At 43.6% G+C, this 12167-nt stretch overlaps 1 protein-coding gene across 1 annotated transcript; it reads right to left on the minus strand.

Annotated features, from left to right (window-relative positions):
• Nucleotides 1-401: 401 nt before the first annotated feature.
• On the minus strand, nucleotides 402-10961 carry tbx18 (T-box transcription factor 18). The gene is made up of 8 exons (XM_080860721.1): nucleotides 10500-10961; nucleotides 9107-9272; nucleotides 8602-8703; nucleotides 8100-8271; nucleotides 7369-7536; nucleotides 6329-6393; nucleotides 3726-3820; nucleotides 402-2844 (listed from the first exon to the last, which is right to left on the minus strand). The coding sequence occupies exons 1-8, from the start codon at nucleotides 10738-10740 to the stop codon at nucleotides 2159-2161; spliced, it is 1695 nt and encodes a 564-aa protein (XP_080716847.1). The 5' UTR covers nucleotides 10741-10961; the 3' UTR covers nucleotides 402-2158.
• Between the last annotated feature and the right edge of the window lie 1206 nt (nucleotides 10962-12167).

Consider the following 12167-nt stretch of genomic DNA (forward strand, 5'->3'; position numbering starts at 1 on the left):
GGCATTCTTGTTTCGCAGGGCAGGCTTTGTCACACTGTCCCATGCTCCAGGCGCTCTCATTCACTTCTGTTTACGACAGGAGGCCGTTTCTCCTTGTTTACTGAAAATGAGCTACTGCCACTTAGGTTGTGCATGGCAATCTCTATGGTGGCACAACTTTCCTGACTGTGCGTACCATGAACGAAAATCCTGCAAGCGCCCATGTGCTCAAATACACAGGTTCAGTAACCTACACGACATTCGTTACACACACATAGAGAGAAAGACATACAGACAGTAGTACTTATGGGGCCACAGACTAAAATTGGTAAATAAATCTCCCATTTATCAGTTACAAGTACATTTTATTTGGCTCAAATTGAATTTGATCAGATTCTCTTTTTAATAATAGTACAGGCCAAACATGGTCCACGGTCAGCAATCAAAGAGTCCAGTTGTCTACCGCTGCAAGGCCACAGGACAAAAGAAAAAAAAAAGCTGAAAGGTAAATTTGCCATAAGTGCATCGGTGAATTAGTCAGCCACCAAGAGCCTCAGCACCATCAGAGCTCAGAGCAGAACCTGGCCTTGCCCTGGCCCTGACCCGGTTCAGATCCGGCTTGTTTCAGTTCAGTTCAGATCCGGCTTGGGCTCGGTTCAGATCCGGTTTAGATTTGGTTCAGATCCGGCTTAGACTCGGTTCAGATTCGGCTCTGACCTGGGCCATATCCATTCTGCAAGCAGCTGCCATCTTGTTCCTCTCTCTGAATGTACAGACTTTTGTGAAACAGACAATGAAACAAAAGGTAACTGCTTTGCTGCCATTTATAGAAACTGGTACAAACCACTGCAATGATTTTTATTAGCCACCATCTCCAGATCACATGTAACACAGTACCTTTCATTTTCATTTACCTTATAGAGAACCACTGAATTTCTATTTGGTGAATGACAAAGGTTTATACTCATATCTCACTATGACACTCCTGTTTATTACAGGTGTAATAACAGCCAGAATAACATTTATAACAACCCTATGAATGGCTATATGTAGTGTGAAAAACATCATTCTGCGACATTGTACACATTTCCACAGAAAGTGATGTTGTGTGTTAATCCAGACACGTAGCATCTATACGCTTTGCGTGTGTTTGCAGCCACAGTCACACAACAGTCCAAGCAGGTGGTTTATAACTCATGTACACTTCAGGTCTGACAGTTGGTGGTTCTGCTGCTCTGATCCCTTGGGTAAACACTCTTTGTGACTGACCGCTAATCTGAAAATGTGTAGCTGGAGCAAAAAGGCCACTCATTTGTATGAGAAATATTGTGTTGTCTCTAACATTATTATTTAACATGCTCAACATGGACAGTTTATCACTGCCCTGAAGAACAAACCTTACCAAACTATAATAAGCGTAGGAACTGATCCTCAACCTGTCCCCGTCATGCTGGTCACTAATTGCTAAGAGAGTTAAAGTTTGATCTTGTTCTGATAACAAGAAATAAGTAACACACACACAAACACACACATACACATACACCAACAAAGAAATACACCGTATCCACACATTCACATACACACACACACACACATTAACTAAGCCCAAAGGAAGTGCTTTCTGTATGTCTGAATGGGGCAGCTCAAACAGTTCTGGTTTTGCTCTCCAAGTTGGTTCTGGTTCTCATGGGACTTTAGGTCTGGTGTTGTTTTGCGAGTTCTGGTACTGTCGTCCTGGTGCAGTCCATGTCCCAACGTCTACGCTGCCCAGAGTTTGAAGTCCTCCTATCAATCCCTTGCGAAATGAAACGATCTTGATAGATGTTTAAAGAACAAAATGAAAAATAATGACGACAACGATAATGAATGTTGCGTTGACAGACATCAATATGAAGACCTCCGGACTCCAGAGTGTCCAGTCCCTCAGTCTTTAGTCACTCTCAGTGTTATAGTCCCAAAAATTCCTCAAGTCTCTCTCGTGCTCTTTCTCCCTAGAGGGAGTCCATAGGCCATCTGGATAATTGAATAATCCTCACGGCAAAGCATGTTCACTTGTCTCCACAGTCTCCCACTCAGTGTGACTACATTTCTTCCAAGACAAATAAAACACTTCCTCACAAGTTTCTGCCACATGGTCGCCATGACAACGATGTTGGAAGAGGAGGGTAGAGGGGCAGGCTCAAGCCATGTGGGCGGTGACTTGAGAGCTGGAGCTTGTAAGCCCCGCCCCCAAACTCCCAAGAGTCCTGGAGTCGAAGAGGCTCTGATGAGCGCTGGCTCCGCCTCCCGTGAGACCCTGCAGACCGTCCACATGCGACAGAACCTGCCTGTCCGTCAACGTGCCGCTGGGGGAGGAGCCTAAGAAGGAGCCCTGCGTAGCGGCCATCTTCTCTGGGCTGGCGGCCAGGCGTGGCGACGTGGAGAAGTTGTAACCGTAGAGACCATAGGGGCTGTGCAGACGGAAGCCGCCGTAGGAGCTCTGGGAGCTCTGATTGGTTGAGAAGGCGTTGTGAGTGCCGGGCATCAGATACTGGAGCTGGGAAGGGGAGGGGCCAGGCATGCCAGGGATCTGGATTGGCAGGCCAGTCTGGGCGCAGGAGAAGGCCTCGCTGTCGGCTCCGCCCACATAAGCAGGTGTTCGGGCGGAGGAGAAGCTGTCAACAGTAGGGTTGGCTAATCGGCTGTAGGAGTCGAGGGGCGGGCCGTAGCGGTGGAGGGTGTGGCCTGCTCGGCTACAGGCGGAGTAGTCACACATTTGCCCCGCCCCCGAGCCCAGGTGGAAGGCGGGGGAAGAGCAGGGGGAGGAGGAGAGTAGGTGTGCATGCGGCGACGGCCCAACCACACCTCCGTGAGAACCAGGAGCGCCTGCACAAGACATAGCACACACACAGAAGTCAGTAAAACTTTGACCATACCATGGTGGTCAACAACCTAACAGCACTTTTTTATGTATATTTAGCAGATATAACTGTCATCAAAGCCTTTCCCTCCTTCTCCTCCACCTGCCAACTGACTCTGACCATAACCTGACCATTACCTGACCATAACCTCCATATCTAAAAATATTTGTAGTATGATTTTCAATACTGATGTGATTTCTGATGGCTCATTAAAATCAAATTGGCGTCAATTATCATAATATTTTGTATGCATCATATTTGTAACATATAGATCTTTTTCGAGATTATTTAATTTATTAATCCTAGAAATCTGATTATTTCTAACATGAGCACTGATTGGAGAAAGTCCTGCATTATTTAAATGAAAGGAAGAACATTTTTGCATAATGTTGATATTAATATATATTTTAAAAAGTAGTGGTACTAAGCTATTGTATCTAGTATCTAGTATTCATTTATGAAAAGCATTGCTATACAAATGCTTACAGCATTTAAAACACTAGTTTACATGGACAAAGCATTCACTTATTAAGAAACATTAACGAATATATAGTAAGCAGTCATTCATTTTTTATTATGTTAATCAATCCAAATTTGGTTTGTTAAAGAGAATATAATTGCCTGAATTATGTTATATTCCTTTGGTAACTATGGTAATTTAAAAAAATTAAATAAAAAATATATTCAACTAAGCAATCAGATACAATTCCTAGGTGAAATGTGGACTGAAAACTAAAACCTGTAATCTAATCGAATTTGTGTGTGTGTGTGTGTGTGTGTGTGTGTGTGTGTGTGTGTGTGTGTGTGTGTGTGTGTGTGTGTGTGTGTGTGTGTGTGTGTGTGTACCTTGTTTGGGCATTCCCGGGATGTCCTCAAATGTCAGCGTTCTCAGCGATGGTCTCCAAAATGCATATGATTCCACCAAGGCTTCCAATCCCATCCTATAACAAAAAAGGGAAATGTTTGTGAGGAACTGTACACATTCATATGAAAAGCTCTATACAAATACTGTATATGAAAAGTCAAAATGGCATAAAACATAAAAATTAATAATGATAAATCTATTACAAGGTAAGACACACACACACAAACATACACACACACATATAGATAAATACTTGACCACATAAATGAATATATTCATACATACATATATATATATTTACACATATATATTCATATATATAACTATGGTAAATGTTTACAGGTAACTCATTCACTCTTTCTTTCTTTCTTTTCTGTTACTGTCTTTCACTTTTTTCTTTTTTTCTTTCTTTTAATTTCATTCAGTAATTTGTTTTATCCATTTAGCAAATCAGCAAACAACTCCAGGTTCTCCCTCTGTCTCTCTATCTCTCCTTCTTCAAACAGGTTTTATGGACATGATAGAAATCTGGTTTTGTATTGCCAAAGACATTGTAAAAGAAGAATAAGAAAAAGAACATCGTATGTCCAATGGAGGAATGTGTATGTATCCCCTCCCTCCCCACACCCACACACACACAGACACACACACACACACACACACACTTCCTCCCCCTCTGCTCCACAGCTGGCCAGGTGTTCCTGAGGCCACCTGATGGACGTTAAACGCCTGCAGAGCTCTGATCCGACATCTTTTTCAATAAACAATGGTTGTCAAGGTAACTGGGCTCTGTGTGTCCAGAGCCACCACGGTAGAGACGGATGGGGCTGTGTATGAGTAAGTGTGTGTGGGCGTGTGTGTGTATGTGTGTGTGTGTGTGTGTGTTCGAGTGTGTGTGAGTGTGCTTGTGTGTAAGGGGGGGGGGGGGGGGGGGTTGCGTGTCACCTCAGAATGAGTGTGTTCAGTGGGTCTGAGAGGCTGTGGCGGCTCTAACGACTTTCACACGAGTTTTACTGCAGCATCACAGACAGAACACAGGAAGCCATAGCTAACACTTTATGAGGAGAGAGAGAGAGAGAGAGAGAGAGAGAGAGAGAGAGAGACGGAGAGAGGGAGAGGTTGCAGAAGGAAAGAGGGGTAGAAAGGTAAAGGCAAGAGAGAGAAAAAGATTGATAGAGAGACTTTGGACTTTTTGAGAGAACGTAATTGGAGGGAAGCAAATGAGGAGGAAATATATGAACTGAAGAATAGTCAGCAGAAAGCATTGGACGACAGGAAGTCAGGGTGAAAGAAGAAGGAAAAATAGATAGCGAGAAAGAGAGCGGTATAAAGAGAGAATGAGGGAGAGAGAGAGGGAGAGAAATAGAAAGAGTGGCACATCACGAGAGAAAGAGAGACAGTGAGAGAAAGAGTGGGGTAGAGAGAGGTAGGGAGGGGTAAAGCGCAAGCGGTAATGGGGCAGTTAGGGGTATGAGGGGCTCAGTGGGCCTCTAGTTAGTGTGGAGATAAAAGCCCCTGCAGGGGGGCAGGCCAGGCGATAATTTGGACAAGATGCTGCCGCCAGCGCTTTGGCCCGCACTTTATCAGCAACGCGGTGCTGGTTCGACCCGACTCATAGTGGCCTGGTCCAGCCTACAGATCACCAAGTTTGTTTAGCAAACGCGTTATTTTTCCTGTAATATTTCAAGACTAAGAAAACGCCTGTTCTTCACAGAGAGAGAGAGGCAGAGGGAGAGGGAGAGGGGGCGGGAGAGAGAGAGGAAAGGAGAAAGAAAGAGAGGGGGGCAGTGAGGAGAAGGTCACATAAATTGGCACAGCAATGACAAAGCACATTTGCGGAAGAGCCAGGATTTCCTCTTCTACTCTATTTAAGCAGTGTTGGTGTACACGTATGTGTGTTCAGGCTTGTGTATAAAGATTGGCTGCGTGTTTTAAAAAAGGGTGGGTGAGACTATCCTACTGCGAGACCATTCTTCTCTCCCTTTTCTCGCCTCTCATCTCCTCTCTTCTGCCTCCCTTCATCCCAGCCCTTAGACATTTCCATCTCTCTCTCCTGCCAGATTGGACTGATTTTTATTGTGCTGCCGTCGGATTCATTCCGAGACTATGTTTGTTTTTTTGCAGAGGGCAATGATTTTTACGGCCATTCTGTTTAGCAGCTTTTTTTCCTGCTCTATTTTTACAGTTTAGTCTTGGCTCATTGGAATCTGGTTGTTATTGTTTTTAAAACGTTTGGCCACAGGAAATATTTCCGTCTCGGAAAGGAAAACAAACAAAAAAAAATATTCTGTAACTAACAATGATACAGTGATCCACTAATTAGAAAATTACTTTATGCTAGACTAATAAAAAAAATACTTATTACAATTATTACAGAACAACTTTATAAAACATCTTAAATGCAGATTTGATTTAGTGCAATAGAATCATTCATAAATTCAGACAAATAAGTCTTTCATGAATTTTCAGAAATTAAATCCTGATCTTTTTGGGGAAAATAAAACCAAGACTGAAAACATTGATGTTCACACACACACACACACACACACACACACACACAGATAAACACACAAATAAAACTCACCGGTTTCTCCCAGAGTCTCGGAATCCTTTGGCAAAGGGATTTCTGTCAATTTTCAAACGGGTGATCTGTAAGTCAGGGGTGGAGGGGGGGAGTGAGTGTGAGTGGGGGTGGAGAATCAAACATGTTTTGCTCAGTGACCCAAAACCTATAACACCAGCGTCTATGACCCAGCACTGGTGACCCCTATCCCATAATGCCAAGCTAGTGGGTTTTTTATAAGGCCAGCCTCTGGGTGACATCACTCCTGGAACAGGGCACTTGACACAAGGACTGTGCCTTGTCTGTGTGTGTCGTGTGTATGTACTTGTGTGTGTGTGTGAGTGTGCGCATGTGTGGTGACCAATGCTGTCATTTGACTAAGTACAGAGATTTTCTGCCAAATAAAAAACTTGAACACTGCACAAAAATAAAATATGGCATCACAGAATCACTGCATTTTTCGGTGAGCTTGAGCTCTGCGTCCAGGACCTGTCTGTCTGGGCTAGGACGCTTCCATCCTCAAAGCTTTTCTCCAGATTTGATATGTCAGTATACTGTGCCATGCTGGCTCGTTTAACTGGTGGCCAGTCTGAGTCTCTCTCTCTCTTTCTGGTGCCTGACATTGGGTGGTGTGGAGAGCTAGTATGGAGATGTCATATATCCAAGTAGCCCTTGGTGCCTCCTCTCTCAACATGTGCACAGCCTCGCTCTGAATTGAAAACATGTCTGCCCGTGTGTGTGTGTGTGTGTGTGTGTGTGTGTGTGTGTGTGTACACCTCTGTGTGCTGAGTGTGTAATAATGCTGTGTGACTGTGCATGTATGTGTGTATAGGTGTGTTTGTGTGTGTGTGTATAAGAGGGTATAAGCATAAGAGCGTGAAACAAAGGGTATGGCGCTAACAAATGTGAGCACTATAGAGGCTGGTTTGGCTAAGCTCCCACTTATCATTGGCATCTGCTCTGAAGTGGCATGGCGGCCAGCATACCAGAGTCTCGTTAGCAGGCGCTCGTTAGCAGGCGCTCGTTAACGCATGCGGCTAGGCTGGGCTCAGCGGGCGTACCTGCTGGTTCTGGTAGGCCGTGACGGTGGTGAATACGGTCTCGGGGAAGGCGGTGGACTTAACGCCGTCACTGGTCGGCACCGGTTTCACTGGCGACAGTTCCTCGCCGCACTCCTTGCGGATGACATGGACACGTGGCTGGTACTTGTGCATGGAGTGTAGAATGATCTGGAAAACAATTCTTCCTGTGAGCAGGGTGTTTGTGTGTGTGTGTGTGTGTGTGTGTCAGTGTATTTAGAGCGGGAAACGACGGAATTACCCGACGTGTGTTTTTCTCCCGCCATTAAAAACACACATGGTGCACTTTCAAAGCCCCAACTCTAACTGTTTAGCCCTGGGGAAGCTTTCAATTGGTGTTGTTTACGGCTCTCCATATTACAACATGCTTGGGCTTTTTAAATAATACAGCAAAACAAAATGGAGACGGGGCGACAATAGCTATCATATGTGCAAAAGAAGTACATAAAAGCCTGTGGGATAGCTTGTGATGCTTTTAACTAGAGCCCTGTAAATAGCTTGCAATGACTGCAGAACTATTCTGGTGTTAGCTTACTTTCATCATAGGCTTGCCTTGTGTGTAAACATTTTAGACAAGCAAAGTAAATCTCCTTTATATTTAAATGAAATAACTTGAAGGGCAATATTTCACTGAGTTTCACTTATAGGGCAAATTATTTCCTTAATAAATTGTCTTTGTAATTTTTTTTTTTTTTTTTTAAACGTCAACTTACATGACCCTGGTCGTCAAGCTCATTATTGGTCAGTTTGAGCTTGTCAAAGCTGATGACCTGCCGCATCCATGTCTCGCCAGATGCGGGCGAGTCCGGATGTATGTACACGCGTGGCGGCACGGGCGAATCCGCGTTTCCTGCGACCATCCACTTGGAACTGTGGTACACGTACCTTCAAATGATCACAGCAGAGGAAAAAACCGAGCGCAACAAAAGTTAAAATGCCAGTCGCTAAAGGGCTGCTTTGGACATTTGCGACGTGACCTTCGGGTTGGAGAGGTTATGCATCCAAAAGGTTAAAGTTTTGAACGTCCAAATGGCAAAATAAACAGAGTTCAAAATACTGCCGGTTGCGCCATTTGTTCTTCCTATGGGATATTTGTTTTTTCGTGGTCAGACTTGAAAAATCCACACAATTTAAACGTTTAAAGCAGCATAATAGTAGGTTAAAAACGATAAAGGATATATTATATCGACATATTTATACAGTAGGGCAGCTCACCTGTATCGTTTGTTGTCTACAGCAATTATGTCCATGGCGATGTAATATTGCTGATGGGGGTCCAAACCCGTTATCTTCACGCGCATGGCGGGGAACATCCGCCTGCCACAGTCAAAGAGCAACATTTCGGTTTGTCTTACATTTAAAATATTATTAAGGTTGTTATGTTATGTTATCACTAATAATCTTAATATGATTTTTTAAATTGTTTGACTAGGCTAATTGTGATAGCCATAGTCAGTTACCACGACATACTGGACAGGAATTACTTAAGAATATTTCTTATATTATTATTGATATAAATATGTATACCCCCGATTACTGTGATATACATTGTATTATAATTATTTCATAAATGACGGTAGTGTTCTTACACATTTTAGCCTTTAATTTCTGCGTCACATAGGCTATTTGCTCTACAAATGCTAAAATAATCAAACCCAAATCAACCCAACATTACCACACAATCCCGACACCAACCCCATCTGCTTTTTTCTGTCCTCACCTGCCCGCTTTGGTGATAATCATTTCCGTTCCGATCTCGTGGAACCGTTTCCACAGGTCCGAACCCTGCAGGTCCACGCGCATCTCTTCTCCCGAAGCACTCACTAGCAGTGGAGTACTCTGGGAAGATGGCCGTGGGCTCTCCAGCAACACTTCATCGCAGTCAGCTAACAGAAAATGCTTTCATTAACATTTCTATTGCTTACACAGCATTCCTTTAGCACTTAACCTAGCGAACCATAATTAATTATACACATTGTTGTGGGAGTACAGTCGATTTCTTCACTCAGCAAGTTGTAGGATACTTGTTTTTAAATCGCCATTAAAATAAGCAGTTGTTGAATCTGATTGCTTCTGAATATACATCAGCAGTTGATGTCTTTGCTTCTTTACAACATGTAAAAAGATGTATTTTGTTAGTTAAGATATGGGGATAACCAGTGCCTACATTTTCAAATACAGTTAGGCCTACATCAATGCATGGCGCCATGAAATGTGTATTTTCTTCTTTCAACATTAGCTGTTGCTATATCAATAAAACACTAAACAGCCTGCTACACAACAAGCTGAATTAGAATATGTCACGAAAATAGTAGGCCTCAGCGCCATCGAGAGCAATTCTCACATTTTAATGTACGAGTTGTCTGCGTGAGTCTGAAATTGGGCCATGTTTTTCCCTCAAGACCGTGAGATCGACTATGTTGGGCTTTCTGAGTATTGCTAATAGTGAGTGGGTAATTGCTGCGTTTATGGTTGCGAGTCAACTGGTAAAGGCGTAATCACTCAAACTCACACTAGGCCAGTTAAACTCACTCCACAGCTTTATTATAATACCCCATAACACATTAAATAAGATACAACTTTACAGGCCTAAGCGCAGCATTGTGTATTAGATGGATTATCTACTTTGTTTGAGCTGTAACCACCATATGTCAGTAAGGTTACATTAAGCTGTTGTAGTGTGCTTCATAACATATTATTTTTTACTGTAATTGCAAAAATAAATATATTATTAATATAGACAAACGGAATCGAGGTTTAAGTAAATATGTCTGCAGGGGCTATGCGCTTTGCTTATTGTTATCTAGTTGTATTCTATTTTTTGGGAGAAAAAAAGGTTAAAAGGTGTGATGTTAAGAGTTGATGTGCATTGTCTAGTTATAATGTTTTTGTTTGATATTGTTATTTAACATTGTTGTATTTACCGATAATGATTGCAATTAATGTATTATTCAGAGGATTATACTTTTCTAAAATTATTCAGAGGATTGGTGTAAAGTGACACCATACTTTGAGTAGGCCTATTCTTTAGAAAGAGTATTTTGTGTATAGGTTAGGTTTGCAAATATCACATTGACTCGAAGGGAAAATGACACTCCTTGTGTGGTACTTACGGGATCCGTCACTTGCGCACTCAATCTCGCAACTCCGAGTGCTGGCGCACAACCTCTCTGTTCTGAGCCCCGGACTCCCGTTTAGGCTTGCGACCTCGTTTCCCTCCTCGAAACAGGTCTCACTATTGTCTTCGTCGTCGTCCTCGAGCTTTCTCTTCTTCTCTGCGCCGATGAGCGCCTCCACCGAGAACGCGTGAGCCTTGAGGCTCATGGTGCACGGGGACCTCCGTTTTTCCGCCATGCCACGAGCCGTAGAGACGCAGAAGTGGATAAGTATCTCGAGCAGCAGAGAGTAAAAGTTCACCTAAAGTGCATGTGCCGCCTGGAGTGCGCTCAGTGTAATCCTCGCGCAGAAAGTAGACTCAAATTTAGCAACTGTTAACCAGCAAACACTGGCATCCTTGCGCAAACGAGTGAAAAATGGGTGAAAACGAAGCGACAGGGATTTTTGAAACGGTCACATTGATCTGTCAGCGCGCGCAGACGGCAAAAGCAGTGGCTGGGATCCGTTAAAGTGTCAATAACCAGGGACGGAGAGGGGAGGGGCGGCGCGTGCCAATCACCCGCGCGTCCTGCCAATAGGAGCAGTGGTTTTCGACCCCTTGTGGAGTGTGTTCCGCCCTTATGTGGTGAAGTGGGCTCGGTGAATGAATCATCGCCCGAGCGCCGAGCTCCAGTCATGCTCGCGACATTGCGATCATTTTCACACCGCGGCTGCACATGCTCTGCATACTTCCGCATTACCTCCCCGCGAGGCACCACCAGCCCGCCAATGATATACTATAATCACCCGTTATATGCCTGTATCAACAACAGATCTGAACCGCCCGGCAAAAGAATGGGATATGTAGGACATGATTTGACATGACAACATGACTCTCAGAACACTTAAACGTTTTATAAGTGACTCAGGACTCAGAATATGTGCTAGGGATGTCAGTAATCTTAGTTATGAGTAGGCTGTTTAATTTTTACAGATGCCTCAGTATCGATTAATCACCGGCGGATGATTGGAATTAAAGGGCCTTCAAATACACTCTGCTGAAATCCACAATGAGATTATTTTACGACCCCGTGACACACGCACGCAGCTTGAGGGGTACCACGTTGCTTCCACCGGCAGTTTGGAACGTGCAAATGAGCTCAAGGCCATTTGGAGAATGCGTGTCCGGTGCCGGGCGGTCATGCATGTGCGGACATATGGAACACTATATATACACAGCGCACGGATCAGCTTTCGATAACCTCTGTTCTCAATTCAATCTGGACAAAATGTGACGCCCTTTAACGACTTGTTTTAATGTTAAATGTTGCTGTTTGCCATTGTTGCCAAGAAATGGATGCGTCATTAATTGCTGACGAAAAGGTCAAAGTCAAATGTATTTAGCTTGTCATAACTGCACAGAGTCTTTCACGGTTCTAACGTGCTTGGCCTATGTTAACATGTCATGTTTTATGATATAATTTGTGATCACTGAAAACAAAACACACCTGATCTCACGACGGCCCCAAGGTGACCCTTTCCCGTGTTTCGTCGTGTTTCCACAAATCAGGTTTAACGACTAAATACTAAAATAGTCCTCATAAAATACACAATAATCTACCGAGAGCGCATAAAGCTTATCTAACTGTTTTATTGCTCCTATGTCATCTTTGTAAAATAATCTG

Source organism: Sprattus sprattus (genome assembly GCF_963457725.1).
Source record: "Sprattus sprattus genome assembly, chromosome: 2".
Lineage (NCBI taxonomy): Eukaryota > Metazoa > Chordata > Actinopteri > Clupeiformes > Clupeidae > Sprattus > Sprattus sprattus.

Excerpts from the sequence above, each read along its gene's own strand:
- tbx18 (XM_080860721.1), bottom strand. The coding sequence starts at position 10,740 with ATGGCGGAAAAACGGAGGTCCCCGTGCACCATGAGCCTCAAGGCTCAC. Across the intron at positions 7,537-8,099 it reads AGCTTGACGACCAGGGTCAT|ATCATTCTACACTCCATGCA; the intron begins GTAAGTTGACGT and ends ATTGTTTTCCAG. Across the intron at positions 2,845-3,725 it reads CCCGGGAATGCCCAAACAAG|GCGCTCCTGGTTCTCACGGA; the intron begins GTACACACACAC and ends TGTCTTGTGCAG.